At 47.3% G+C, this 25,843-nt stretch overlaps 4 protein-coding genes across 4 annotated transcripts; 1 reads left to right on the top strand and 3 right to left on the bottom strand.

The window, feature by feature from the left end:
- Positions 1 to 957: 957 nt before the first annotated feature.
- GLAREA_02626 (Ferritin-like protein) lies at positions 958 to 1,972 on the top strand (the record flags this gene model as incomplete). The annotated part of the gene is made up of 2 exons (XM_008087712.1): positions 958 to 1,224; positions 1,271 to 1,972. 2 exons carry the CDS (start codon positions 958 to 960, stop codon positions 1,970 to 1,972), a joined length of 969 nt encoding a protein of 322 aa, XP_008085903.1.
- Positions 1,973 to 4,653: 2,681 nt separating this feature from the next.
- GLAREA_02625 (FAS1) lies at positions 4,654 to 6,236 on the bottom strand (the record flags this gene model as incomplete). Its single annotated transcript, XM_008087711.1, has 4 exons — positions 4,654 to 5,409; positions 5,505 to 5,759; positions 5,809 to 5,856; positions 6,090 to 6,236. 4 exons carry the CDS (start codon positions 6,234 to 6,236, stop codon positions 4,654 to 4,656), a joined length of 1,206 nt encoding a protein of 401 aa, XP_008085902.1.
- Positions 6,237 to 9,217: 2,981 nt separating this feature from the next.
- On the bottom strand, positions 9,218 to 11,962 carry GLAREA_02624 (Nucleotide-diphospho-sugar transferase; the record flags this gene model as incomplete). Its single annotated transcript, XM_008087710.1, has 3 exons — positions 9,218 to 10,552; positions 10,644 to 11,543; positions 11,594 to 11,962. The coding sequence occupies 3 exons, from the start codon at positions 11,960 to 11,962 to the stop codon at positions 9,218 to 9,220; spliced, it is 2,604 nt and encodes an 867-aa protein (XP_008085901.1).
- Positions 11,963 to 17,258: 5,296 nt separating this feature from the next.
- Positions 17,259 to 18,720, bottom strand: GLAREA_02623 (Concanavalin A-like lectins/glucanase; the record flags this gene model as incomplete). The annotated part of the gene is made up of 2 exons (XM_008087709.1): positions 17,259 to 18,201; positions 18,251 to 18,720. The coding sequence occupies 2 exons, from the start codon at positions 18,718 to 18,720 to the stop codon at positions 17,259 to 17,261; spliced, it is 1,413 nt and encodes a 470-aa protein (XP_008085900.1).
- Between the last annotated feature and the right edge of the window lie 7,123 nt (positions 18,721 to 25,843).

Genomic DNA, 25,843 nt, shown 5'->3' with positions numbered 1-25,843 from the left:
CCGCAGCTGCCATGAGTGTCGATCCCTGCGACGGCTGCCACCACCACCACCACATTTCTCATTAGTACAAAGGCTAAAGTTAAGCTTCAATTTGGTGTATCCCAATTGGGAAACGCACATTACAGTTGGCATTTTTGAAATTATCCAGAATTTCGGACCTGTCAATAGCGTTCTTTTTTCGTCAAATTGAGGATTTCTCTAAATCATGATTGGGCGCCACATCGTCACTCAGGAACTAAGACCCCTCGACATTAGAGGAAAATTGAGCTAAGTAATTCCATTTCTGGGGATGACAAGTGGATTCCAGCTAGTACCTCCTTTTCGTATCTGTACTTCTTGGGTTTGCAGGGTCCAATCTCGAACGGCTGACTGCGCTGAGTTCTCCTTGTACTCAAATGTACCTTACAACATTTGTGTATCTATTTCTTGATGTGATAATAGAGACCACTACACTTTGCACAACTACGGCCAAAAATGTATCGCTTGATCTTATGGTTTAGCACAATCTCCCTTAGAGACTTCTTGTAACCTAATGAATCGGAGATGAGGATATGGGAAGTTCCTTAATGTGGAGGAAATGAATGCACCTTCCCCTCCCAGACGACCACCCATGTCATACTTAGCTGACCCGTTAGAGTTAGATCATTTCTATACGATCACTTCTGTACTGAGCACGGAAAGGAGAACTTCCAGATACTCAATAGTGTCGGAATTACGTTAATGAGACCCCTAATTCAGTTATGGAATGACAGGGACTGTTCATCAAGTCCCAAAGAATGATCGCCCTTGTGAGGATCCCCCGCATCGATGATGGACTTCAACATATTGTGGCTTTGGCCTAGTAAAATGGTATTTGCCAAACAAGTATATGTACCATGGCCATTCGTTTCTATAAAATCTGTTTCATCTCTTGTCTTCCTCGTCTATCAATCTCAATCATCTTCTTTATACTTCATCATGCGTTACTCATTCGTCACTTCTCTCCTTGCTGGAGCTAGCATCGTTCTCGGTTCTCCCATTGAGAAGCGTGCCGAATATGCTATGGGCTTCAACGCTCCTCCAGGCGGAGACGTTACAATCCTAAACTACGCTCTTACCCTCGAGTATCTCGAGCGCAAGTTCTACCAGGAAGGATTAGCAAACTACACCCAAGCCCAATTCATTGAGGCCGGCTTCCCAGACCCCTTCTACAAGAACCTCAAAGAAATCTACTACGATGAACAAGTAGGTCCTCCTCCTCATCTTCCGTATCCTCATTCTAACAACTCAGACCCACGTATCCTTCCTCTCCGGCGCTCTCACCGCCGCCAAAGCCCAACCCGTCACCGAAGCCAAATACTCCTTCCCCTCCACAGACGTAAAGTCCTTCGTCACCCTCGCCTCGGTCCTCGAAGGCGTCGGCGTCTCCGCCTACCTCGGCGCCGCCCAAGCCATCGCCAACAAAGCCTACCTCACCGTCGCCGGCTCCATCCTAACCGTCGAATCCCGCCACTCCTCATACATCCGCGCTTCCCTCGCGCAATCCCCGTTCCCGAAACCCTTCGACACCCCCTTAGATTTCAACCAAGTCTTCTCCCTAGCCGCACAATTCATCACCGGGTTCGCGCCAAACGACCCCACCATCTCACCGCCCTTCAAAGCCTTCCCTGCCTTGAAGCTTGAGGCGAGTCGCTACGCCTACACGGCCGGCTCCTCGCCCGTGACTTTCTCGGGCGCGATGAAGAATGGCGTTAAAGCGGGTTTGATCACGGCTGATACACCCGTCTACGCGGTCTTCTTCTCGGGTCTGGATACGTATTATGTCAAGGTGAGAACGACGAGGGGTGATGCGGGGGATTTCAAGATCGATATGATTCCTAAGGGGGCGGTGGGTCAGGTGTATGTGGTGCTTAGTACGGCGGATGGGGAGGCGGCGAAGGTGAGTGATGCGAATACGCTTAGTGGGGTGGGGATTTTGGAGGTTGTGCAGTAGGGGATGTGAGAGGGGAAGTCGGAGGGGGAGGGGTTGTATATATGGATACCTAATGTTAATGTGTTATGAGATCGTTCAATTCATTTTATCCAAAAATCGTTATAACTACACATAGCCACTGTGTCTTTGTTCAAGCTTCATCTCATCTCCCCTCGAATTTGGAAATAAGATATCAATCTCACAGTTCTCCGCACATGTCCTATTATACTTCTACTCCATCTACCCCATTTCAAGCTCCAGCAACATCTCTCTCTCTCCTCTTAAGAACACATCAAGATATCCTTTGTGGTCCACTCATCGTCTCGGCACGGTGTTATTCGAATCACGTCAAAGGATTGTGAGGCTTTTGCTGGTTCAGAACCCCTGAACTCAGATGAGGCTGGTCGAATATCGAGGATTACTCTCTAAAGCTTTCGTCTTTCTGATCATGCGGTCCGTGTTACTCACCCAAGCAAGTTCACAGGCTCTCAAACCTGCCTACCTCACTCATCCCTTCCAACGCATGACTTGCGCGGCTAGAATCTCGAAGCTGTACGTACCCATACCACTCATCCATACCACAAAATGAAATCCCCCCCTCTCACTTCCGATTCGTCGAGTTTCCATGATAAACCTGATTTCGCTGCATCATTTAGTAAACTCGTGGTAAACACATCGTTACGCATCACGCCTATTTCCCCCTCGTCGTGTTTGCAATGCTAGAGGGCGTTGACTTTGGGATTCTGAGCGTTGTCTTTGGTTGAATTCGAGACATGTATGACATCTGACGTGGTATCAGATCGATCTTTTCATGCTATTACAAATCAGTCAAAGCCCCCCTTACACTACCAACCCGCACAGTTTCCCTCCGGCCTCAGAAAATTAGTTAGAACACGCTATTAACTAGATAGATCTGCCTTCCCTTATTTTGCTCCCAACCCTCTAGATCAAGAGCGACTCGCCCTGTACGCGGATCTGAAGTGTTCAATTCTCGGCTAAGCGATAGCTTAGATTCTTAAACGTGCAATTTGAGGCGTCTGAGCTTGACCGCACCTGGAAGGGATAAGCAAATCATCTGCAAACTGGTCTTTTTTGGTGGGAATTTTTGACTGAGTGGAAAACCAACGAGTACGTGATTGAGGTGGGCACTCAGCGCTAGACGTGATAGTGTGGTTATTGTAAAACACATTCGTGTTCGGATTTCTGCAGTCGAATGTGAGGTGCTAGGTTTTTGAGAAGGGATTTTGGGTTCGGTATGGTCGGTGAAGATGGTGGATAAGACATGGAATATGAGAGGGTGACTCGTCAGTTAGTTAGAATACTATTCCTCCGTTATAAATTGACGATGGGAGTGGTCTTGAGCTAACTGAGTTGGCTGGAATGAGGTGGGTAAACTGTTGAGTTGAGGGAGTACGATGACTTGGGTAGGCTTGGTGGATTGAGGCAGTTTAAAGAGCTGAGTGACTTGAGATGAGAGGCTAATAAATGAGCAAGTTTGGATTAGGTAAGTATAACAATTTAAGTAGTCCGCTAAACCTCAATCGCAATTTTAAGAATTCTCAATCGTCGAATGACAGACGACGATGTCCAGTAGATACTTAGTATATAATACTAAGAATCTAGAATTAGTAGTAACAGCTCTCTTAGTCACTTTCGAGAATATCTAAAAGATTAGTAGGACTAAGAGGCCGAGATATATATAAGTAGTAAAACGTATAAAAGTCGCTACTTATTATAAGGTTAAGAGTTAAAAAATGTCTTGCTTTAATTAGAAAATAATTATATCTATAATAAGGTAAAGAGGTGGGGTTTTTAATTAAATCTGTTTTTCGAGGTAATGTATAGAGAGAGAGTTGCGGAAAATTAGGTAACGATTGAGATTTATTATAGAGGCGATTGAGATTTAGCAGAGCCCTGATTTAAACGAGTATAATAGTTGAAGTAGATAAAACTATTTACCGGAGTTTAGTTATTTAAGTATATATAAAACTCTAAGTAAATCCAATAACTCAAGTGAGTATAACAATCTAAGCGAGAAAATTAAGGTAATACAACAAACCAAACTCCTCAACTCAAATAGATACTTTCACTCAACCACAACCAGTCATCCGCATTCACAACCCAGCTCCTCTAATCCCTCTCTGTCCCTTCGCAGGAAAGAAATTCCATCTACAACGAGCTACGAAAGTCAAGGAGATGGCATCTGGGCGAACGAGGAGGGATCTGCTTTTTCGATTTCGTTTTGGGGGGTTTACTTACTTGTGTATGAGAGTGACACCACCCTTCTACTGTACCATCAATTGTTGGTCTGCGTAAGTCCTTCCGTTTTATAATTTCAGTTTCTTCTAATGGATCGTGAAAACATACTATTGATATAGTTTTTATCCTCATCCGATGCCTCAAAAATGAGATCCACTATTCCATCCCGGTACTTCGGGATTAAGAGTACGAGGTCAGGCTGTGCCATGCCAGACTCAGAGATATCGATCATGGTAAATATCTAGAATTTAACATTATCTAATCCCCACCAGATTAATATCATTAAAGAAGAAATCAAAATTATAATTATACTCCCCCAATCCCATGCCTTTTCCATCCCCTTCCCCATCCACAATCTAACAAAACTCCCCATCCCAATTCAAATTCCATGGTATATATAAAGAAACTACCCACTGTCCACCCGTAACGTGTATGTTGAGCACTCAAATCATCAGCACCGCCCCTCCAACCGCCATAACCAACCCCACACCCCCCAACCCCGTCTCCCTCGCCCTCGCCACACCAGCACGACTGCTACTCGAACTAACCGCCGTCGCGCTACTCCTCACACTCGTTCTCGTCGCCGCCACTCCCTCACCCGTCACAGAAGCCGACGCACTCGTCACAGACGACACCGGACACGAACTCGTGCACGGAATCGCGCTCGTAAACGGCAAATTGCTCGCGCGCTCCGCGGACGCAAAGACCGGGCCTTGGGACGCGATTTGCGGGTTCGGGAGGGCGTCTGGACCGGCTGGGTTGAGCACGTTGTCAATGGTATGCAACACGCCGTTCGCGATGAGGATGTTGGCGTTTAAGAGCTGCGCGCTGTTGATGTAGAGGTTATTGCCGCCTTGACGGACGGTGATTTTGCCGCCGTTTGCGGTGACGAAGGTGGATCCGTTTGTGAGGTTGGGGGTGTAGAGGACTTGGGAGGGGATGAGATGGTAGTCTAGGATTGCGGAGAGTTGGTCTGTGGTCATGTTTGCGATGGCTGGGCCGAGGGCTTGGAAGGCGTCGTTTTGGGGGACGAAGATGGTGCTGTTGGGGGTGGTAGTGTAGTTTGTGAGTTTGTTTGTTTGGTAGAGGGCGCCTTCGAAGGAGGTTAGGTTGAAGGATTCGATTGTGGTTGTGAGGTTGGCGGGGGGGATGAGGAGAGAGTCGATTACTTGGACGTAGCCGCCGTTGAATTCGAGGTCCTGAAAATGTTAGAAGAAATGTACTTAGTGGTTTTGTGGTTGAAATGCGAGTATACCGGTTGTGTTACTGTACTCCTGCTTCCTTTTCCGCTTACAAAAACCACCACATCTCCAGCCTGCTTCACATTCTCTACAGTCGCTCCACCTGATACATTTGAAAAGGAGGGGTTCGTCAATAATGTTGGTATAAATACAGGAGCTCCTGGGATTAATTGAGCGGCCGTCTTTGAGCCTGAGAGAATGTGGTATTCGAGAACATTTGTAATGATGGTTTGATCATTATTTGCAAAGGCGGCGTTTAATTCTGTGTAAGGAATCTTTTCGAACGCATCATTATTTGGCGCGAGGATCTCGTTACTCGTTAGTCTCAATTATAAGCACATCGAGGGTCAAACTTACAGTTACGCCATCTTGTGATGGCAATTGGAACAAGATCTGAGGGTATTTCTGTTATGGGTTAGTACTTTGCTTTTAACAGTCTGAGGTCCTGTTGTCTGCTCAATTCAGCGCAATTGAGCTGCAACATCTTGTTTTAGCATCACCAATACGGTTGAACATCACCAACGCAACATCTGCAATTGAACCACCATTTCCAGCTCTCGCAATCACATAATCCGCTCATAATTCCATACCAAGATCAATACATCGTAAACGCACCCCAAAGAAATCACATCACATACCTGTATCAAGCTATAAAACGTCGTCAAATTCTTCTGACTCGCCAACAAGCTCCCCAGATCCTTCAACGACCCCGTCTGAGCTCTGACATCTGGCACTAAACAGCCTAAAGCCGCAGCAAGCGTGGTCGTCCATCTCTGCGTCCTCATCGTGTTTGTATCTCAGATTCCCAACTCAATTGACGGCGCTCGAAAGATGGCTCACGAACAAACAAAACAAAAATATGAAAACACGACAGGAAAACGACGGTAGAGATCAGGTACGGTGTAACACGAGCGAAAACGAACGCGGCAGGGATATATTCCAGCAGCCGTCAACACGAGCGGGGGTGGGAGATGGGGAGGTAGGTACCCATCGTGGTGCACAACAACCTCGAATGATCTGGCACTATTCAGAAACTTGACTGTTGCACTATTGAAGCCTTTGCATTTCCCTGGCTTCACGGTCTCCTATTAAGTGAGGCAGTTGAGGAAGTTGTGTACTTGGCACGCTAGGCGCTGGGCGACCGAGGGGATGGTGCAGTCACGAGTCTAGACTAGGATAGTGGACAGCTGGTTTGGGGGCTGAAGCCACCCCTTCCCATGGAATCGCACATCCCACCTTTGTCGAATTGTGCCCTGGTTGGGTTTGAGATGGCATCTCAGGTGTCGATGATTCAAGGTGCTTACCTCCCCGAGGCCAACGATAATATGGAATCAGCACGGCAGCGGTGCGGTACGGTTCAGCGGTTGATCCCTCGGGATGATAACCTTGGGGAGATCATTTGCGTCTCGCTTGTCGATACCCGTGAACTGGACTGAGCTGTGATGTTCTAGGCGGGGATAGTAGTCTGCCTACGCTTCGAACTATTCATTGTTGACAGCTACCATACCCGCAATGATTCTAGAGCATAGTTTATTGCGATGCTAAATACGACTGACTTAGCACCCAGCTAAGGAAATCCAGGTTTATCTAGCCCCAAACAGACAGTTCTCGCCGATGCAGTCAGTCGGGTGAAACATGTGCAATCCTCATCTCACCGTAAAATACACTCACTCACTCAACTCCCGATGTGGCATTCAAGATCATACCACCGTTTTCGACATATCCTCAAAGTATCTTCCACCATCTCAAGTATCTCCAAGTCCCAGCTGAAGACCCATCCCAACGATTCCCACACGACTGCAACTGCAACTCGCATCCCACTTATGACCCCCCCAATACATGCTACCTGCATATTAAACCAAGATATCATTCACAACACATCTTGCATAACGACCCGAGGTCCATCCTCGCGGGATCTCTTTCAAGATATTATTGATCTGGTACATATGTTGTACATCACCTATCTTCTAGGTCTCCACTGCCTGCCCTTCCCGGTATTCTCGCCAGCTGTTACACCAAAAACAACCACATGTTGAATACGAGAACATGCAGACACCAACATGATTTCCTTACTTCTGATACGATAGTATACGTTTCCACCACCACACAGCAAGGATATCCCGAACCCTCTCTGCCAAAAAAATTCTATTCCCGTACTCAAAGATCTGGATCTTCGGCACATCTCCCGAACTTCCAACAACATATCCTTCGTGTTCTCTGGTCTCTATTCTCGTAGGTCCCTGGCCCAACTTCTCGCTGCGAAACGTCGGAACCAAAATGCAGTCATCGCCACAAGATAACGACCCTTTCCCACCCATCTCCCCTTCAGCAGATCCCAGAAACGCCTCCCAACGGTGGAGATCCCGTAACCCCCACGAGTTGGTGCATGATGGCTTGGTGGAGGGGTTGTTGTTGCTGACTTTGTACTATTCCAAGATTATCATTTTCTAGCACCGTCATCTAAATCATAAGTCGCTTTCGTACCGTTAAAAAAAGAACCCTTGCGTGCCCTTCAATACCCAAATCCACCACCAAGATAAGTTTAATGAGACATACGCTACGCCCCTGAACTATCAGCGTCTCTAATCTTCCAAAAAAGGGAGTGTTACGCTCCTTTCCAACAATTGAGTTTCATGGGAGCGACGAACTTCTGGAATCTAGTTGCCTGCATCTTCTGCCTTACCGCTGATCTTCTACTTGTAAAGTTTGTCATCTTACCTTGCACTCCTGCAAAGATTAGTCTTCTGCTATCTGCTACCTTAAACCACAACCTGAACCCGACCTCCCACTAAACTACTCTGACCCTGCAATAACATATCCATCCCAACTCCCAACAACCCATGAGATACAACCAAGGTCAAGCTCCCAGCCCTGGATTTCCTCCAGGGGAGTAGATAAGCCCATGACCTATGAACGCAATACAGCGATCGTCATCACGTTGGTCTGACGCTCGGGAGGTTTTCGTTCCGCTGCTCGTGAAGTTCATTCAGTGAGTTGGCCAAGGAGTATCTCCGGTATGCTGGTATACGAGTTCTTGAAAAATACAATCCAGTGAGCTGGCCAAATTGATCCGTTAGTACACACACCGCTATAAGACGCAGAGGCAGTGATTCCAGAACACGAACGAACGCCGGTGCTCATCTTTTGGTAAAGCTTTCTGGTGACATTAAAATCAAATCGAATCACTTCATGTGTTGAGAACTGAAGTATAGAATTTTTTTGGACAATAACGATTGTACTGGAATCCCTTCTCATACCAAAAACATTAATTTAAAGGTTCTATGTACACCCCAACCCTTTCTTTCCACCATCAAATTCCATGTTCCCCTGTTTCCAGGCCATTGGCCTCCCTTCATCATCCCAATCATCAACCACGAAGTAACGAGCGTAAGCCTATATATGTATATTCAAATCCATCCCTTCAAACAGAGGGATTACCCAACCTTCTTCAAACTCCATGATCCAGTGTAGTGGGCCAATTCTTCCCGTCGAGTAGATTTTGAACGTGAAAGAAAAAAAGTGACGAGATGGGTTGCAAATATCTTGCCCCAAAGACGTTATTATATCAAATAAAACAATTAAGAGATCTTCTTCCCAAAGTAGGATCGTGTCTTGATTTCATGCAAGATTATGATGCAACCTCCTCTCATGTACAATAAATGAAATGCCGGACTCCAGGGCGGGGAATATGCTTTTCCCCTGACTCATCCAGGGTAGTTGGCGTAAAGCAATGCGAACGGTAACAAAAGCTGCGAGGTAGGTGTATTTACCAAGAGAAGGTCATGAGGGCGGGGTTCAAGGCGAGCGGCAAGAGCAAGTGACTTGCGGTGACAGTGGCCATAGGAAGAATAGCGACGAAATCCTTGATGCGCCAATCGTATGGGACAAAGTCGGCGGTGGCAAGAATGATGATACCAACAATGCCAACGATGGAGAAGATCATGGAAAATTTGAACTTCTTCAACACCTTTGGAACTTCGATGAAGAAGTTGGAGAACTCAGCTTCCTTGGAGGTTGCTCCCCAAGTCATATCGATCTCAAACATGTGAGAGAGAAGGGCTTGAGATACGTGGAGCGACAAACCACCGAGGAAGATGGCGAGCATGAGAGTCCATTTGAAATTCTCGAAGATTGCGTAAAGGAGGGATCGTTCACCAATTCTGTATCGCATGATAGCGAGGGCAATATTTCCGAGACCATTGAAGACGATAATGATAGAGAACCAGACCTTCCAGGAATCAACGTAGTACTTGTCCAGGTAACCATTGAACCATCCGACGGCAAAGTAGTTGGCGGTAGTCATGATCCAGGCGGCTCCGATAGCGTAGTAAGTTCCGATGTAGGACACGATGGTGATCTTGGATGTGAAACGGATGTTGGAGAACAAGAAGCTTCGGAAGAGAGGAGTGAATGGTCCCCGGTAGATCCACTTTCGGAGAGGGTGGAAGAGAAGTTCGTTACATCCGTAGGCGTATTTTTCCCATCGAGCAAGTTCATCATAGACGGTAAGAGACACACCCTCCTTGAATCCGTCACCTGCCCAGGCCGCGAGACGGATAGTGTAACCATTGACCTGAAGACGGAGAGACATATCGAAATCTTCGGACACGTGGGATTCGGACCAGAACTTCTCGTATCCATCCTCATCCTCGTAGGAGACCTGTTGAATGGCGGACCAGCGAAGAATGGCGTTGTGTCCGACGAAAGGAGCAACATCACCGTTGGAGACGGTGTATCGAATGGCAGTGTAGATAAGGTTGGTGAAGAAAGTGATACCGTTTTCGAAATAAGTGTGGACGACTTGCATGACACCGGAGGAGAATTGCATGATTCCGACCTCAGGGGATTGCTCCATCTCGGAGCATGCATCCAAAAGACAATCAGCTGGCACACGAGTGTCGGAATCAATGAGCAAGATGTAATCTCCGACACGGATGTTTCCATCGGCCCAAGCACGTCCGTTGTCCTCGAGAGCTTCCTTCAGGCATCTTTCATAGGCTTGAGCTTCATCGGCTTGAGTCCAGTCGACAGGTCGTTGAATTAAGCAAAGTTTCTCTTCAACCATGCAGGAGATGTGGAGAGCGAAGTTCATGTTGGAAGCCTATGAAGAAAACGGTTAGTCTGGCTCCGGTAAGGAATGTGGGGAAGGCGTGTGATCATGGGACGTCCGACGACCCGAAAATATTGCTTACCTTCTTGAACTTTCCCTTTCTGACGAAGTTGTCACCGTGCTTTGGTCTTGCGACCCATCCAATACTGTGATCAGCGTAGAACTCGATTCTTGCGCGACGCTCCTCCTCGTCAATAATTTGGAGACCATCATCGTTGACGAACATGTTGGCGGAACCACCCTGCAACTCGTATGTGGAGATGGCTTGCTTGATGGATTTGACGGTTGGTGCGATGACAGAGCTCAAACCTTCCTTGTAGACAGGGCATTGAATGGTGATGTGTGGAAGGGAACCACCAAGGATGCGAGGTGGTGCCTTTGCGGAGTAGAACTTGGAGTTTATGGTCAATTGCTTGACAGGGCCAAAGAGTTGAGCCAAGCATCCGATAATGACCTGGGCGAAGAAGAGAGTGAAGAAAATCTGGACGGGAGTCAGGAGGAGAAGGGCAAGGCGGGTATAACTGCCGTCGACAGCGACCTCAATGGCCAATTGTCGCGCACCAGCTCCGAGCGATACCATGATGAGAATAAGTGTCAAGGCCACCAGAACGGTGTTTTGCAGGTGCAGGCCACGCTTCTCTGGAATGTACTCTCCGGTCTCCTCGTCAACCTCGTAGACGCCAACATTTTGGCCGTCCTTCTTCTCCTCGTCATCAGCATCACCAGTCTTCCAGACCAATTCCATGAGCTCCGACTCAATTGCCTTTGCACGCTGTACCAAGTGCAGGGCCTCATCGTCCCATACGACGAGAAGTGCTTCCGACGCAACGAAAGCAGCAAACTGATGTTTACGCGCACGTGGGAGATCATCAATTGTTGGTAGAATCTGAATGCGAAGACCATTAAGTAAGGGGACGTCGACGGCATCAGGTGACCATTGGAGGAAGGTTTTAATAACTCTCGAGTTGACGGTCATCGCACACTGGATGAGTTAGTACTACTACAATACTTAAAACACGCAGTTGGTCTTACCTGAACATTAAGTGCTGCACATGCCGCGGCGAAGGGGGAACTGCCTAATTGTGGCGGGCAAGCCATGTACTGGTTTCTCGACTTCCTGAGGAGAACACCCTCAATCTCTCCGCTTCCGTCACTGACCCAGAGATGGGCACATTGTTGTTGGTAGAGGTAATTGACCATTACCTCGTGCTTAATGTCGTCCAAGAACGTCGAGCTCTGTATGGATCCGTTGGATACTGAGTTTGCCGACGACCCAAACCTTGACTGCGGTGGCTGGAGTTCCATATTGTAACTTGGCTGCGGTGAAGCCGATGTTGGCTTCTCTGATACATCCCCAACCGGCTCTGGCTTCTTGGCCTTGAAGTAATTTCCTAGACCCATCTTGTTGGTGTTCTTGCTTTACTATTAGATATATACGAAGGACCGAGGCAGCAAGATGCCTTGTACAGTCTTGAGGTGTACTCGACCCGAGGCGGGCTTGTATATGTATGTTCTGAAGCGAATGACTAGATGTGGATAGATCTCATGGACAGCTGAAGGATGTTTGAGCTGGGGTGGTGGTCGTCAATGCTGGGAATGGTGAGCGATTGCGTCGAGCGGGGGAAATATATTAATGAGGGCCACCTACCAGCAGCGTGCGGTCTGGTTCAAGTAAAGAATACCGACGAGCGAGCGAGCGGGCGTGGGCGTTTGAGTGAGAGGCTGGGCGAGATCTCGACCACGGTGACAGTCCCAAATGGAGGTTTGGAAAACGAATGTAAGTTCTAAAGTAGAACGACGAAGCTGGAGGTCGGCGGTCGTGTATATTGAAAGATTGAGAAGTATCGAATTGGGCAGATTCGGGACGGGATTAGCGTGGCGGCGAGAAACTCGTTTCCTGAGCTGGGACGCTGGACTGGGAGCGGCGCTGGGTGATGGGCGATGGCGCTGGTGGGGAGAACGCTCCGCAAGAGCCAGGATAAACGTCCAGGGCCGGGCAAGCAGGGGCAGGCGAGGGCGAGACGGCAGCCCTGGGCACTGGGCAGACAGGTGGGAGGTGGGAACTGGGAAGGTGGTCAAGCGTGTGTCTGGCTTCTGTTGAATCGATCCTGATAGGAAGTGGAAAACCTAATCGCGAGTATTATTGACGGCTGAGGAGCTGGTGTTGTTGGTGCTGGTTTCATCCAGACGGTACGGTACGGCTAGTATACGGTGAGAGAAACTAGCAATAAAGTGATAAGTAATGGTTTGGCGTGCCCTGACTATCCTTTGAGCCCTTTCGACAATCTATTATTTTGAGAAACGATAGATCTGCAAAGTAGGTTTAGCAGCAGCCACAAGCAAAAGACACGAGAAGGGAGGATGGGTAGCGAGGACTCGGAGCTGGGGCATTTAAGATTACCCCACCTTCTTCCACTCTGCCTCCCTCTGCCTCATGAGTACAACTTTACTTACACTTGCACACGAAGAACCGCCCACAACATACAGTTGTGCCTACCGAACGCGCCGGGGAGGCGCTGAAGCAGCTTTCAGATGGCCGATGCAAATGTAACCAATCCATCCGTATACAGCATATTCCACTGCAGATGCTTTTTTCGACTTCATCGCTGGCAGTGACAAGTCATGGATCTCTCACAAGCACCCGGGTGCGACGGCCGACCAGTTTTCCTTGCTCTAGCAATTCGTTGAATTGCAATCTTCTATTCGTTCATGCCAGGAATCTCCTGGCATGACCAATACTATGACCATTCCTCAAACTATCATTTCTTGAATACCCCTTTCTCACCATTCTTCCTAAGTCGCAGCCCGCCATGCAATGCAGAACCTAAAGAGGCAGCTAGATCAGTAGCTACTTCCGTATTATTCTGCTTGCAGTTTTGACCTCCTCTGTTTGTTCTCGTAGTGGGCCACCTGGCTGGGCTTGGTCCGAGGCATGGCACGTCTGGCAGGGGCCTCGAGCAAGGAGCTGTGATAAGGTTCTGATGTGGGTCATCATCTCTCGGTCCTCAACTGCCCCTGGTGCCAACACGGAATACCAAATCATTCTTCATCGACTTTGCTTTTTTCGGCATATTTTGCTTATCGGTTTGTTCCTTCAACCCTGCTCGGAGATCCCTAAGTATACATAGAGATCTACAGATCTATCGTCATATCGAATTTCGTTTGACAAGCAGATACAACAACTAGCTTGATAACGGACACGGGTAACGGACTGCCATGCTACTCAGAGCCAACAAGTGTTGTTCAGAACCAGATATACAATTGTATGGTGCAGGTAATTTTAGCCTTCTTCGGGAGCTCCTCATTCCTGATGATCCCTACGTTACTATCACTAACTCACGGGCTGATAAGTACTTTGAAGTTCTCTTACAGTCTAAGAGTGTCTGAGCAGCTACTCGAACCTTGGTGGGCCTTGTGGAAATGAAATCACAACGAAAATGCACACCAGAAACCCACGGGTTTGCCCTTTGACGGCAGAGGGTATGATTGCTGAACCTAAGATACCCAATGCCGTAACGCAGGTCATTCAAAACCAGAGCCTCAAGCCTGACTGTTCTCGGCGTTTGCAGCTTCATTTCGATATAATGGACTTGGCGAAAGGTGAGAGTTTGGTATTATTATTGCCTCTCTGCATCCATAGATTCTTCCGCCCAGCCGGTCCACACAGCAGACAGGGCCAATCTCGAATTCTTGCAGATATTGACCAATGGCAAAAAAGGTAGCTTCGAAATCGCCCCTTTAGGTGACTTTGACTTTTGTCTTTCAGCGAATCTTTGACGGTGTGCGTTGACATGCAATAGTGCTACGGATTTTAGAGGGAATCTCGAACCTCTCATTCGTTTCCTACCACCCTTTTCGGTTACTTCTGGCGCCAAATCAGTGCTCGCTATTTAATCTTCCGCACCTAGCAGATCCGCCTGGGTTCCAGTCTAGTTCTCTTAGCGACCTCCTAAAAATGGCTCCCTTTTCAGGAACAGGAGACGATCGGACTTTTCGGAAGTAACTCGCCGATACCCTTCCTGGTTCCTGGAAATACGTGCTCCTTCATGATTGCTCGCAAACTTCAATACCAACAACTAAAGCGCTTGGAAATTGTCATCACACATCATGTCTCATTCAACAGCAGCAACAACAATAACTAGCAACGAAAGAGCGGTCAATTTATGAGCTGAGAAATGTTTCCTGAAAGCGTGTTGAAACGGCCTTTCGCTGCATATATTGAAATTATATCTTGGCGTCTTCAGTCCCGCGCACTTTTCTTCACTGGACTACGAGTAGCGAAGATAAGTGATCTCTTCGGAATCGCCTCAATAATACCCGCGCTTCCTTTTCAGCGCCCTATGAGCTGAACTCTCGCTTGACTCACCGAAGGCCTCCAGAGCAATCTGCCCGACACGACAATCATCGATAATTTTTCAGCCTCATCAGGCGATTTGCCTATCTTGACTTCCCGTCTATAGTCCACTGTTACCGTCAAAGATCTCCAATCGGTGTACCAATTCAGCGTTTATCAGCTCGCCACAGAGAAACTTACTGATGTTTGGAATCGCATGCGGCCTCTAGCCGCTCTTGGGTTCCCAAAGCGTCCAGGTTCTTCAAGATTTTCGGCCTGCACATTCATGTCGTACTTCGCAAAGACCTACTCACGTTTTTCTAGCGAGTATCAAAATGTCTTATTGCCCGATGTTTATCTACTAATGAGAGCTACGAAACATGAATGGGACCAGAGACGCTGCGTTGCCTGCTCGCAAACTCGAAGCGCCGGGATTATTCTAGTTGCACTCGGCCTTCTCTCCCGTATCACTTTCAGCTCACACAAGCCCTCGCAAACCCAACAATAAAATTTTATCTGGAAACCTCTGCTATTTAGTGCAGGTACAGAAAAAGTTCATTCTGCATTCATTTCCTGAATCTTGGTCCCCGGGAAATGCCAAGTTGCCTAACAGACCTTCTTCTCACTATCGACAATTAGCGTCCTCACCAAGCGGAACCTTCAGCAAATCTCGGCCCGTACGGGACAATAGCAGTGACAAATTTGACATAATATTCGGGCCTCATCCTGACTCTCCTTATCCATGCGCTATGAAGTGGATTAAGCAATACGGACGCAATTGTTATGCGGGTTGAAGGTGTTGTCACTTTCAAGCCATACCACCAAACAAGTCCGACGACACGCATCAGAAAGCCCATTCTAACATCCACCAGTTTGGGCATTCAACTCAAACATCTGAATTGCCCCCGATTCTGCGTTCTGTGTCACCAATTCTTTGAAAAAAAAAAAGGCGTCCGATGGACCCTTCATGCAGCCTGTATGTAACCTCAAAGCGTAACCTATTACAGCAGCTCCAACTCGTTGCTTCCACACCACCGCACGCGGTACAGCAGAGGAAGCGGTGTCACTTCATCGTATTGAAAGGGCGAGTTGGGATGTTGATGTTTCCAAATATGGAATGCGTCGTGCTTCTCGCTTGGGGATGGAGCACGTGGTGGAAATACACACGGGTTGAGGTACTTAGGTACATCGATGTCTTCTCAGATAGATATCATACAATTCAGATAACATCAATAACCATCATAAAACCCTCTCCTCCATAGCACTTCATCTCTCCCCACCACCACCAACTTCCACCAACCACCCAATATTAACTGTAAACGCACCCCGAAAAAGCATCGTACGGTTCCTCAAATATCAAATTCCGCACTCCGCCCAGACGTCGTGTAACAATCGTATATCGTGCCAGTGCCACCACATTCGCCCACCACATCCATCCAGCTCGCAGCAGCTGCCGGTCGTGTATCAGTCACACACGCACGCACGCTGACCAATCTCCTACGCCTTCCCCTTCCCTTTTCATACGGAGAAATCCGTACGGTTCTTTTAACACATATTATAATTCATGAGTTCACATGTGAAATGAAACAATCGTCGATGTAAATGAAATTGTTGGGAGTGACGTGACGACGACAACATCCAAACAAGGCTGGACGGTGCGAGATAGGCGTACCTAAAATCCCGAGATCGTGCAGTGCGCCACGGGACGTATCGATGCTTGTCGATATAAAAAGTCCTAACTCGTCTGCGGACATTGTTTTGGGGGCTATCTCTATGAAATTTTCCTCTTTGCTTTTTACGTCCTTGATTTTATTTCATCTAGGTACATTGTGATGTATCGAATAACTCCAACTCGATTATCGTGGTTCCAGCCACGCGAGCCGAAACCCTGAGACAAATAGAAGCAAGCATGTTTGGAGGCGTAAAAACGCCTGACGTAGATGACGAAGTAAGGGAGGGGAGGGGTTGAGACAGTGTCTCTCGGTAGCTGGGAGACGACAAGTCAATTGTTTTCAAACGTCACAATTTAATTGAATATAGAGTAAGGGAAGGCAACACGATAAATTTGAATCATGCATTAAAATTCGTGTTCTGGTCGTCGCTCTTGACGACGAAAATAGATAAAAAGAAAAATTTGTGATGATGTACTCATCACAACAAAAGCGACGGTAGTCTACAGCTAAACAATCCCAAATTTCCCTTTCCGATTCTATAAATTTCCCTCCTCATGTTCCAACGCCAATTATATATCATATCCCAGATCAAATACCCTTATGTGACCACACGAGGTTCCAAGCTTTTCTCTCCCTGCAACTCATTATCTTGGAGAACTCTTGTGAAAACAAATATGCAGTTTATATGCGATTAGGCTTTGTCTTCGTTGCCATCGCATTGTTGCCACATCTTCACGCTGGTGACTTCCATCTGACCAGCTCCGTCCTCTTGCCAGGTTGGATACCATTGGTTGCGCGCGTTCCAGAAATCGTTCTTGGCGCGTGGTGATTGATCAACCCATGGCTTTCCGCTCTTGCCATCCTCGAACCAACCGTTGGTACCACCAACGGCGACGTTGAGGATGAGGTAGAATTCCTGATCGAATGGAGTTTGGTCACGGCCAGTTTGGGTCCATGGGTCGTTGAGACGGGTTCCGTTGGAGGTGGCTTCTGGGAAGTTTCCGCGCTTCCAGAGGGGCTCGTCGAAGTTGGTATATAGGACTTGGAGAAGGTTGGAGTCGATGTAGGTGAAGAGGTATTTTTGAGACCATTCCAGACCAAATGTGTGCGACGTCTTGGCATAGGTTGTGTGCAGAGCTGATCTCTTGACGTTGGTTCGCCACCAGGCGTCGTTCGCTGAGTCAGGACCCCAGTGAAGTGCCGAAGAAACAATGTTATCTCCACCTTGTGCGTAAGTATGGTTATTTCCACGACCCTCCACGATATCGATCTCTCCAGATAATGGCCATGGTCCGTAGGTCTCATTTACCGGCAACATCCAGATTGCGGGCCAGAGCCAGTCTCCGGCCGGCATCTTGGCAGTCACCTCAACGCGACCGTATTTAATGGTTGGCCCATTCTTGGTGCTGATGCGACCTGATTTTACCGGCTGAATAATGGTACCGGAAGTCAAATTGGTTTGTGTAACGCAGTTCTTGAGCACGTCTGAAGAGCAGGTTCCGTCGGCGGTCAAATTGATGACATTGTTGGTCTCAATCAGGGTAGCGTCCTGAAGCGTTGGCTTGATGATAAGCTTTCCGTCCTTGACAAACACGTTCTCGTCGTCCAAAGTAGTTTGTTCGAATTGTCCGTTACTAGGTTGTGTTAGCATACATATCATCGACGGGTCGGGCCTGCGCTTACCCAAATCCGCCAACCTCGGCTTCTTTCGTCCAGATGGTCGATTGGAGGCCAGATCCGAAGTTGTCGTCCAACACAGAGCAGTACTTGTGGTGCACAACAGATGATAGACCATCATAGATCAAGAAACCAGCAATCGCGAACCCAGCAGCCAAACCGAGAAGAGGGATGATGGTCACCCATTTTTCCTTTGGATCTTTCTTCTCTCTCCATGGCTGCTCGACCTCACCCTTTCGGACTCTTCGTGAGTGGAAATATCTCGATGGAAGCGCGCGAACTGCTGAAGACGATCCAAATGAAGATGCTGGTCTGGAATTGAAGGGAGATGCGAACGGATTGGTTGGTGCAGGAGAGATTCCGTCTCCGTTACCAAATGGGTTGTTTCTGCTTTCTGGTGTTCCAGGTCGCATTGGGGTTGTTGCGGTGGTGGAAACCCCTCCATTTCCACCTCTGTATGTTGCTTGATTCTCCATTGTGAGCGCACCCACGGGTAGTATATTATATATTAAAAGTAATTGAAGCAGGCGATGTAAAGCGACCAAGAGTCAACTTGTCGCAAAAGATGGATTGGATCGAGGAGGAACGAGTGTTTGTCGTCGACTCGAAAAACTGGTGAGTCGAGGTTGAGGACGAAAGAGAGGATGGTGATTGTGCGTTGGATGGTTTCGAGCACGTCCAACAAGGTATATTATCATTCCCTGCGTTCGGACTAGGGTGGCGATAGACTGCTAGGATATCGCCAGAAGAGAGCAACACGGCCCGCCGATCACAGATTCAGGTCTGCAAAGGACCTGCGAGCGTTCAATAATTCGTGGCAGTAGCGTGGCCGAGGGAGGAAAGGTTTGTCAAGCGCGTACTTTGGTAACTATGCGTGGATACCCTTTTCAGCGTTTCGAGGGAAACGGAGCGACAGAACGGAGAAAAGATTGACTGGCGGCGTCAACTATGGGAACTAACACGGAATTATTTATTGATCAGTCAGGGAAAATGGGTACGCTGCGATTAGGTCGCTGAATAGTGTCCGATAGTTAACGCCGAAACCAGGAACTTTCCACACCAGCCACCGCTACGTCTAGCGAACGTCTAGTTTTCTCTACTGTAGCGGCCGTCAGAGGTTCAAAACTGGTTCTCGGAGCAAGCGTGGAGAGCCTAAAAACTGGCAGCACTGGACACCGGAAGTTTTTGGGCGTTGACAGTCGCAGTCTCTGGGCGATAGTGTTGTGCCGGTTCTCATCCATAGAACCACCCTTCATAGAGCCACCTCTCTGTTCAGCAATTTACCCTCCCACCGGTGCCTACGAGTCGGTCATCTACCAGTATATTGTGACCCGGAAAACAAATACTCGCTGCCCATCACACCCAGTTTTCAGGGTAAATCATGTTCACAATACAGAATGTACCAGGATGCACCAAAGAGCCAAGCGAGAGCAGTCCCCTATCTTCAGTGCAGCAGCACTCCCAAGGGCCTCCATTTCACACTCTGTCCCTTCTCCAGCCAGCACCTTCCCAGCCCATCTTCCTTCTTGAGCATCAGCCGGACGTAAATGGAGGCAATAATGGAACCTGACGCCGGCTGTGTTCAAAGGGAGTACACGCTGGAGTATTGATTTCGACTGCATGTTTTGTGCAACACGCCTATGCAGACTGACCGATTCAACACACCATCTTCCACAGGCGCTTCTCTGCTGGTTGGTCTACTCTGGACAGAAGCAAATCATCCCCGTTGCCCTCGATCGATAAGCGTGCCGAGGCGTGGGTGCGGCGTCCAATTCATATTTCTCCACCAAGTTGACGTCGACAATCGGAGCTTGGTATAAATGCCTGTTGAGTTGAATACGATGTGGAGCAAAACAACTGCAAACGCGCTGCAAGCGAGTTGGTTTCTGCAGGACATCTGCATCAGGGGCGCCCTTTACCCCTGGCACGAACATCCTTGGCCCTGTCGCCGTTGAAATCTCATTTGGATATCCGGAGTGCCAATGTAGGTGCTAGCACTAAAGGGGTTATCAACGTCCGCCTCCTTCGTCTGTGTCAAAAGAGCTGCGCAGGGGCAAAGGGGGCATTCTAAATTGCTCGGCAATTTCTCAGCCCCGGGTCGAGACCACACTAGACCGAAAGGGGCCCTGTTAGACATATCACTGCACCCAGATTCAAAAAATCTAAACCTTGCAGACAAGTTAGCAAACGTGCTATTTAAATTTATCATGCTTGGGCCCGGCCTTTTTCGCAATTCCACTATGTGAAATGAAAAGCGAGCCCTAAGCATGGACCCTGGCCCGCGTCATCTGGATCTTGTGTGTCACTCGTGGCTCTGATACCAACATTGCGAAGACGGTCAGCTTGTCCCAAGGCTGGACCTCCAAAGCAAGCCTCGTCCATCGATGACCAACCGACCTAGCCCAACGAAAACGAGAGATAGCGAACGACGAAAGCGTGGGAACTTGGCAGCAAATCCATGGTTCCCGATATCTGGTACCTCATCAATTTTATCTTCCGGCTCAGAAAATTAATCTTCCAGATCGGCAGTCTTAGCAGAAGCAGCTAGGAGATGGGTACAGAGCACGGCACCTGAAAACAAGTATCAAAACACCTGCCTAGCGTCTCGCTCTGGTCGCCGTCGACGCTCAAGCGCGAGCCTCAAGGCGAGAAGCTTGTTGACGCTTTGCTGCAGAGTCTGCAAGCCTGGAGATATCGAGATATCGGGCCTGCCGTGCGTCGAGGTAAGTCTGATGAGGTAGTATGCCAGGAGATGACTCGAGTTTGGTTTGGTGGTAGCTGAGCGCTACTCGTGGACGCGGGTGAACAACTTGGATGCAATTTCTGAAGGTGAGCTAGAGAGGTCTCTTCGCCCTCTGCTAACATTCTTATCTGCTTATGTTATGATAAGCTGATACACTTGTACCGGGAGATGATTAGTCTCCAGAATGTTGTTTGCTCGCAAGTTTTCATCGGCCAACTTCAGCTACCGGAATTTACACTTTACATCATGACAACTTGCGGTACATAATTCCAGGTTCAGTACAGTATGCAGTTGTAGCTAAATCTCTACCAAGCACCTGCAATATATTTGCCACGAGGTTATCGTGCTTCTCTAGTATCTGGTCACACCGCGAAAACAGATGCCGGTCGCCATGTTGTGAGCCTCACGGCGTGGGGGTATTTCATATATCGAAGTAATACTTGTAGGGCTGCGACCAAACATCCGATTTGTTTGGTACCATGCACGGAGCCTGATACTATACGGAAGTATATCAGAATAATATATTGCCTTACGTCGGAGGACAAGTTCCACTTCATCCTCGTACCGGCCCGCTTCCAAGGGCATGGTTCAACTTCATCTTGGAGTGTCACCGAACCTCCAAACCTATCGGAATCTTCTTCCATATCATCTTTCATTTCCAACACGTCTCTGCCATGTTTTCGTCGTCGACGTCCCAAATCTTATTAAAGTTTCCGCCCGTGTTTCTATTCGTAGAGCTGTCCCTCTCGTGTCCATGCATTAGCTAGTCCATTCTGCATAACCCAACTAGTGCAAACGACCACAATCCTAGTCTCTCCCAATCAAACCTTATCTCTCCTCTTACCAACTTTCAACAAGAAAAAAAATCCCCAGAGCAAGCTTCGGGTCATCCAAGCTCGAACATACATACGAGAGATCGACATGCCCGCAGCAATCTAAATGATTTCCGGAAACCCACGATAGGGCTTTCCGGTGCCGGTTCTAGAATCTTGTTTTCTTCTTGTGTATGTTAATACGAGGTTCCCCGTTTCAGGTTCTGCGAGATGCGGTTGTTGCATTTGCTCATCGGAGTGAGAATGCCATGTTATACCTTTACAAGGTGGCGAAAGTCAAGGTCTGCGAATGTCATTTCATGACTGCATCTTCGAGACGCCAGTTGAAGCCTGCATGTTCGTATCGTTGGAACTTTCTTCAAGTTTTCGACGTGTTATGGTGTTATCTCCTGTCTATCCTGCAATTTGGTGAACCAAGAGCTCTGAGTTGTTTAGCGCTGACCTTGCACAAGTGTGTTGGGTAGTCGTTTCTCGCCTTGCTTTTCCCTATCCATTTAACATGCTTTTGACTATTCTTGATTTAAAGGAGATACTCTTATGATGTTTGGTTGTTTATTCTCCTAGCCATATCATTGCATTCGTTCTGCAAGTAAATGCACCATTGCTCCTGTTACTGCTTGTTCAGTTCGGTCTTACTGTCCATTATTTGGCCATCAAACGCTGCCGTCAAACCTTGTACATTTTGATGTCGTCGACATGCTCCTACCCATAATCTCCCAACACTTGGTTGACCGGATTTCAGTGCCGTTTGTTCCAATTTCCAAGCTCAACGGAAGACAGCACATCCGTCCTGCTGTCCATTCCAAGTTCGAGAGCTACGGCGGTCAATAATCCTAGTCGAGTTGGTTTTGGTAATCATACCTCAGCGTTAATTGAGCTGGCGGTTCTGCTAGGGATTACGGCTACAAGCCAATGTTTCTTCGATACCATGCCATTTCTAAAACCCACTTCTTGAGTTTCCGTCGTCGTTCAGCGCTCCTTTCATTATCTCCCAGCCGCTTGTACGCACAGCGCAAACCACTCGCATTCTGTAACTCTGCGTCGGGCATCTATTTCCAAAGATGGCCGTCGCCCAGAAAGCACTGATAATCCTAATACTGGGTCTGCGTACATTCGAACTCACTCTATTGAATATCATGGCGCAAATAAGCGAGCTGAAGTCACCCTATGTCACACACGTACCTTGACCGCACTTTTGTCTCACAACGGAATGTTTATAGTCCTTTACATCCAATCAATCATGTAAATCATTCTTTGAGCGCCTATCAAACGTTGGGAATTGTCCCCTGCGCTTCGAATGCCAAAATTCGAACGTCGGGGTACTTGCGAGGTACAGCACATACAACCACATGAAATATTGACAATTTTTCACAAACGCATCTTCAATTTCTGAGCTTCGTAAGCACCTTATCTAACTAATTCTTATCACAACGTCATCCATCTCCCTCCTCATCAAACCCTCGGAACCTTTCCCACCCAACCACATCCCGCCAACACCATCTACGACCCGGCAGATCTAGCACCGCACAATCGCGATACGCCCTTTTTGCATACGCGGCGAATTTTTTTTCGATATTTCGGCTTTGACCATGGTTTTGGGAAGAGCTTGGGACCAGGGGGGACAGTTAAGGTTGATTGGATTTGTGGCACAGCCGAGCATCCTCGTGGGTTTTGGGTGAAGTGGGTTGGGAGAAGTGGGGGGGGGGGGATGTTGGAATTTGGGATGCGAGGTCCGGATAAATGGGACAGGGGGTGGGGTTGTGATTAGAGGATGGGAATTTGGAAATGTCGATGTGAAGTTGGGTGATGGTTTTTGGGTTCTGGAAGAGGAGAGTGTTGGTCGAGTTATGGCTAAATGGGTTTGAGGTGTGATTGGATGGTAATTGGAAAGGGTTTGATTATTCGGGAGGGAGATCCGGAAGCCAAGGAGAGCATAGGAAGAATTGACATTGTTGAGAAACCCTGTGGTACCATGTAATAAGCTAGGTCAATATATTTTCAAGTCTTGTGTAACAACTCAATCTAACTGTCGAACTCTAGATTCGATCGCCTTTCAAAAAGCAAGCACTTGCTGTCCATCAAAATCAGCTACACTGCTCGAATCCTCAAAGTATGTGACTCGTCTGGGAATTTCGTGCAATTAAGTCAGAGAAAAGACACAAGATGTGAATCTAACCAGCAAATACAGCTCACTCAACATACTGTCCCGCTAAGCTATGTTTGCACTATATATATGCACTATATACATCTAGAACTCTACTTCAATTCCCACATGGCATTTCTTCTATCAAGAATTCCTTTAATCCAACATTGAACCACTCTGACATTGTCAGGATAGGCTAGGATCCATCTCCTCCAAGGCATCTGTTCCCTAATGAAAAGGTCTGTGAAATTGTCAAATATAAGTATCATTTCAAACAGAGCATGAGAATTGTATCCCCCCACCGAGGGGTATGTCTTCATCGTTTAGAACCTATGAAACAGCGAGTCTTCACGATTGTAATAGAGGACGCTGAAAACGAATTTCGGGCTCAGGAGGAAAACATATTGTAACTCTGGCGTGTACGCATGCAGACGCTGACACAGATGTACAAGTAGTGAAGCCTATCAAGGAGTATGGCGGGATAGGAAGATTGCTCAGTGTACATATCATATCAGTTGGCATATCTGGTTGAAGTTGAATTGGAGTGGAATTGAATGCGAATACTTACCTAACGGTAACCCAGTTAATCATCATCATACTCATCATCTCCACTCACATCATATAAACCCTTAAATTATTGTACACCCCAAGTTTTGGATACTCTCTTAAGCCATAATGCTCGCTCAGTTTAAGATACGCACTCAAATAATTGTACTAGCTGAAGTCAATTCATCATGGCTACTTAATCCACTAAACCAACTCATTCCATTTAAGCCTCTCACCTCACTAAATTCAATATAGCAACTAAATCTATCAAATCATCCTACCCACTTACCTCAACACATTTTCTCACGTCATTTTGCTTCAGTCACCCATCTCCTGACGTCTAATTGACTCAGTTCATATACGTACAAATCACATCAAAAAACTCCCCTCGAACCTAATCCAAGTATCCCAGAAACAATCTCCAAGCTGGAACAAGTTTATTTTATTTTACTTTCATATTCTTTTCATCCCAGCTATACACATCTATGTCCCACAAAAAAAAGGTTTCCAATTTCTCGTCCCATCGATATCCGTAAAGTTTATATCTCCGATATTGACATATTACGTTAAAAATGCGTGCTCTAGCACCTCTTCTTCGTAGTCGATTAATAATTTACACTTCGTTACATTCTTCAATACGTGATTCAACTCTCAAACTCCAGCACGCCTTGATCTTCCCCTCATGCTTTCTTCACCTAAAGTGTACATCTCTCCATCTCATAACCCGCATTTTCAATTCGCTACACTTTCGAAATCCACACACCAAGAAGCTCTAATTTCTTCCTTGGGAGTGGAACCCGTACTTTTCGACACATTGTCCCTTCTCCCTCAATTCACTCCATTTTTATTGAGAAGGTAATCTGAACGTGTTAATGCGATTAATGATGTAGTCTGAGGTGAGTACGAGATTCGACGTAGTTGAGCCGTATTAAATGGCGTAATCTCAACTGCACCCATCGTAGTAATAGGTACATTGGAACATTGGGCAAGTCTAGATGAGGATATCCAATATCATGAAAACATGTATTCTTTCTGTATGGCTTGGCACCGTCGCTACATTACACACAGGTCTCGTACAACATCTACCTTCTAGCTTACTTAGAGAATCCTACAAGCTCTATTCTACACCTCAGTGAGAAACCCTACACAACCGTTGAAACCCCTCAACTGACCGGGAATACAGCGTCTATTGTCTCGCCAACATAGAAAAAATAGTAGTGAGATTTGTAGGTTAGATAAGTCACCGTAAGACGTAAAATTACTAAAACATATACTCGAGGTGAGGAATATATACAAAGGGCCCTGACCCATGAAGAAAATGTACAATTCATATA

This window comes from Glarea lozoyensis (assembly GCF_000409485.1).
Source record: "Glarea lozoyensis ATCC 20868 chromosome Unknown GLAREA6, whole genome shotgun sequence".
Classification (NCBI taxonomy): domain Eukaryota; kingdom Fungi; phylum Ascomycota; class Leotiomycetes; order Helotiales; family Helotiaceae; genus Glarea; species Glarea lozoyensis.
The sequence above is the reverse complement of the archived record's forward strand: the minus strand, read 5'-3'. Positions and strand labels throughout refer to the sequence as shown.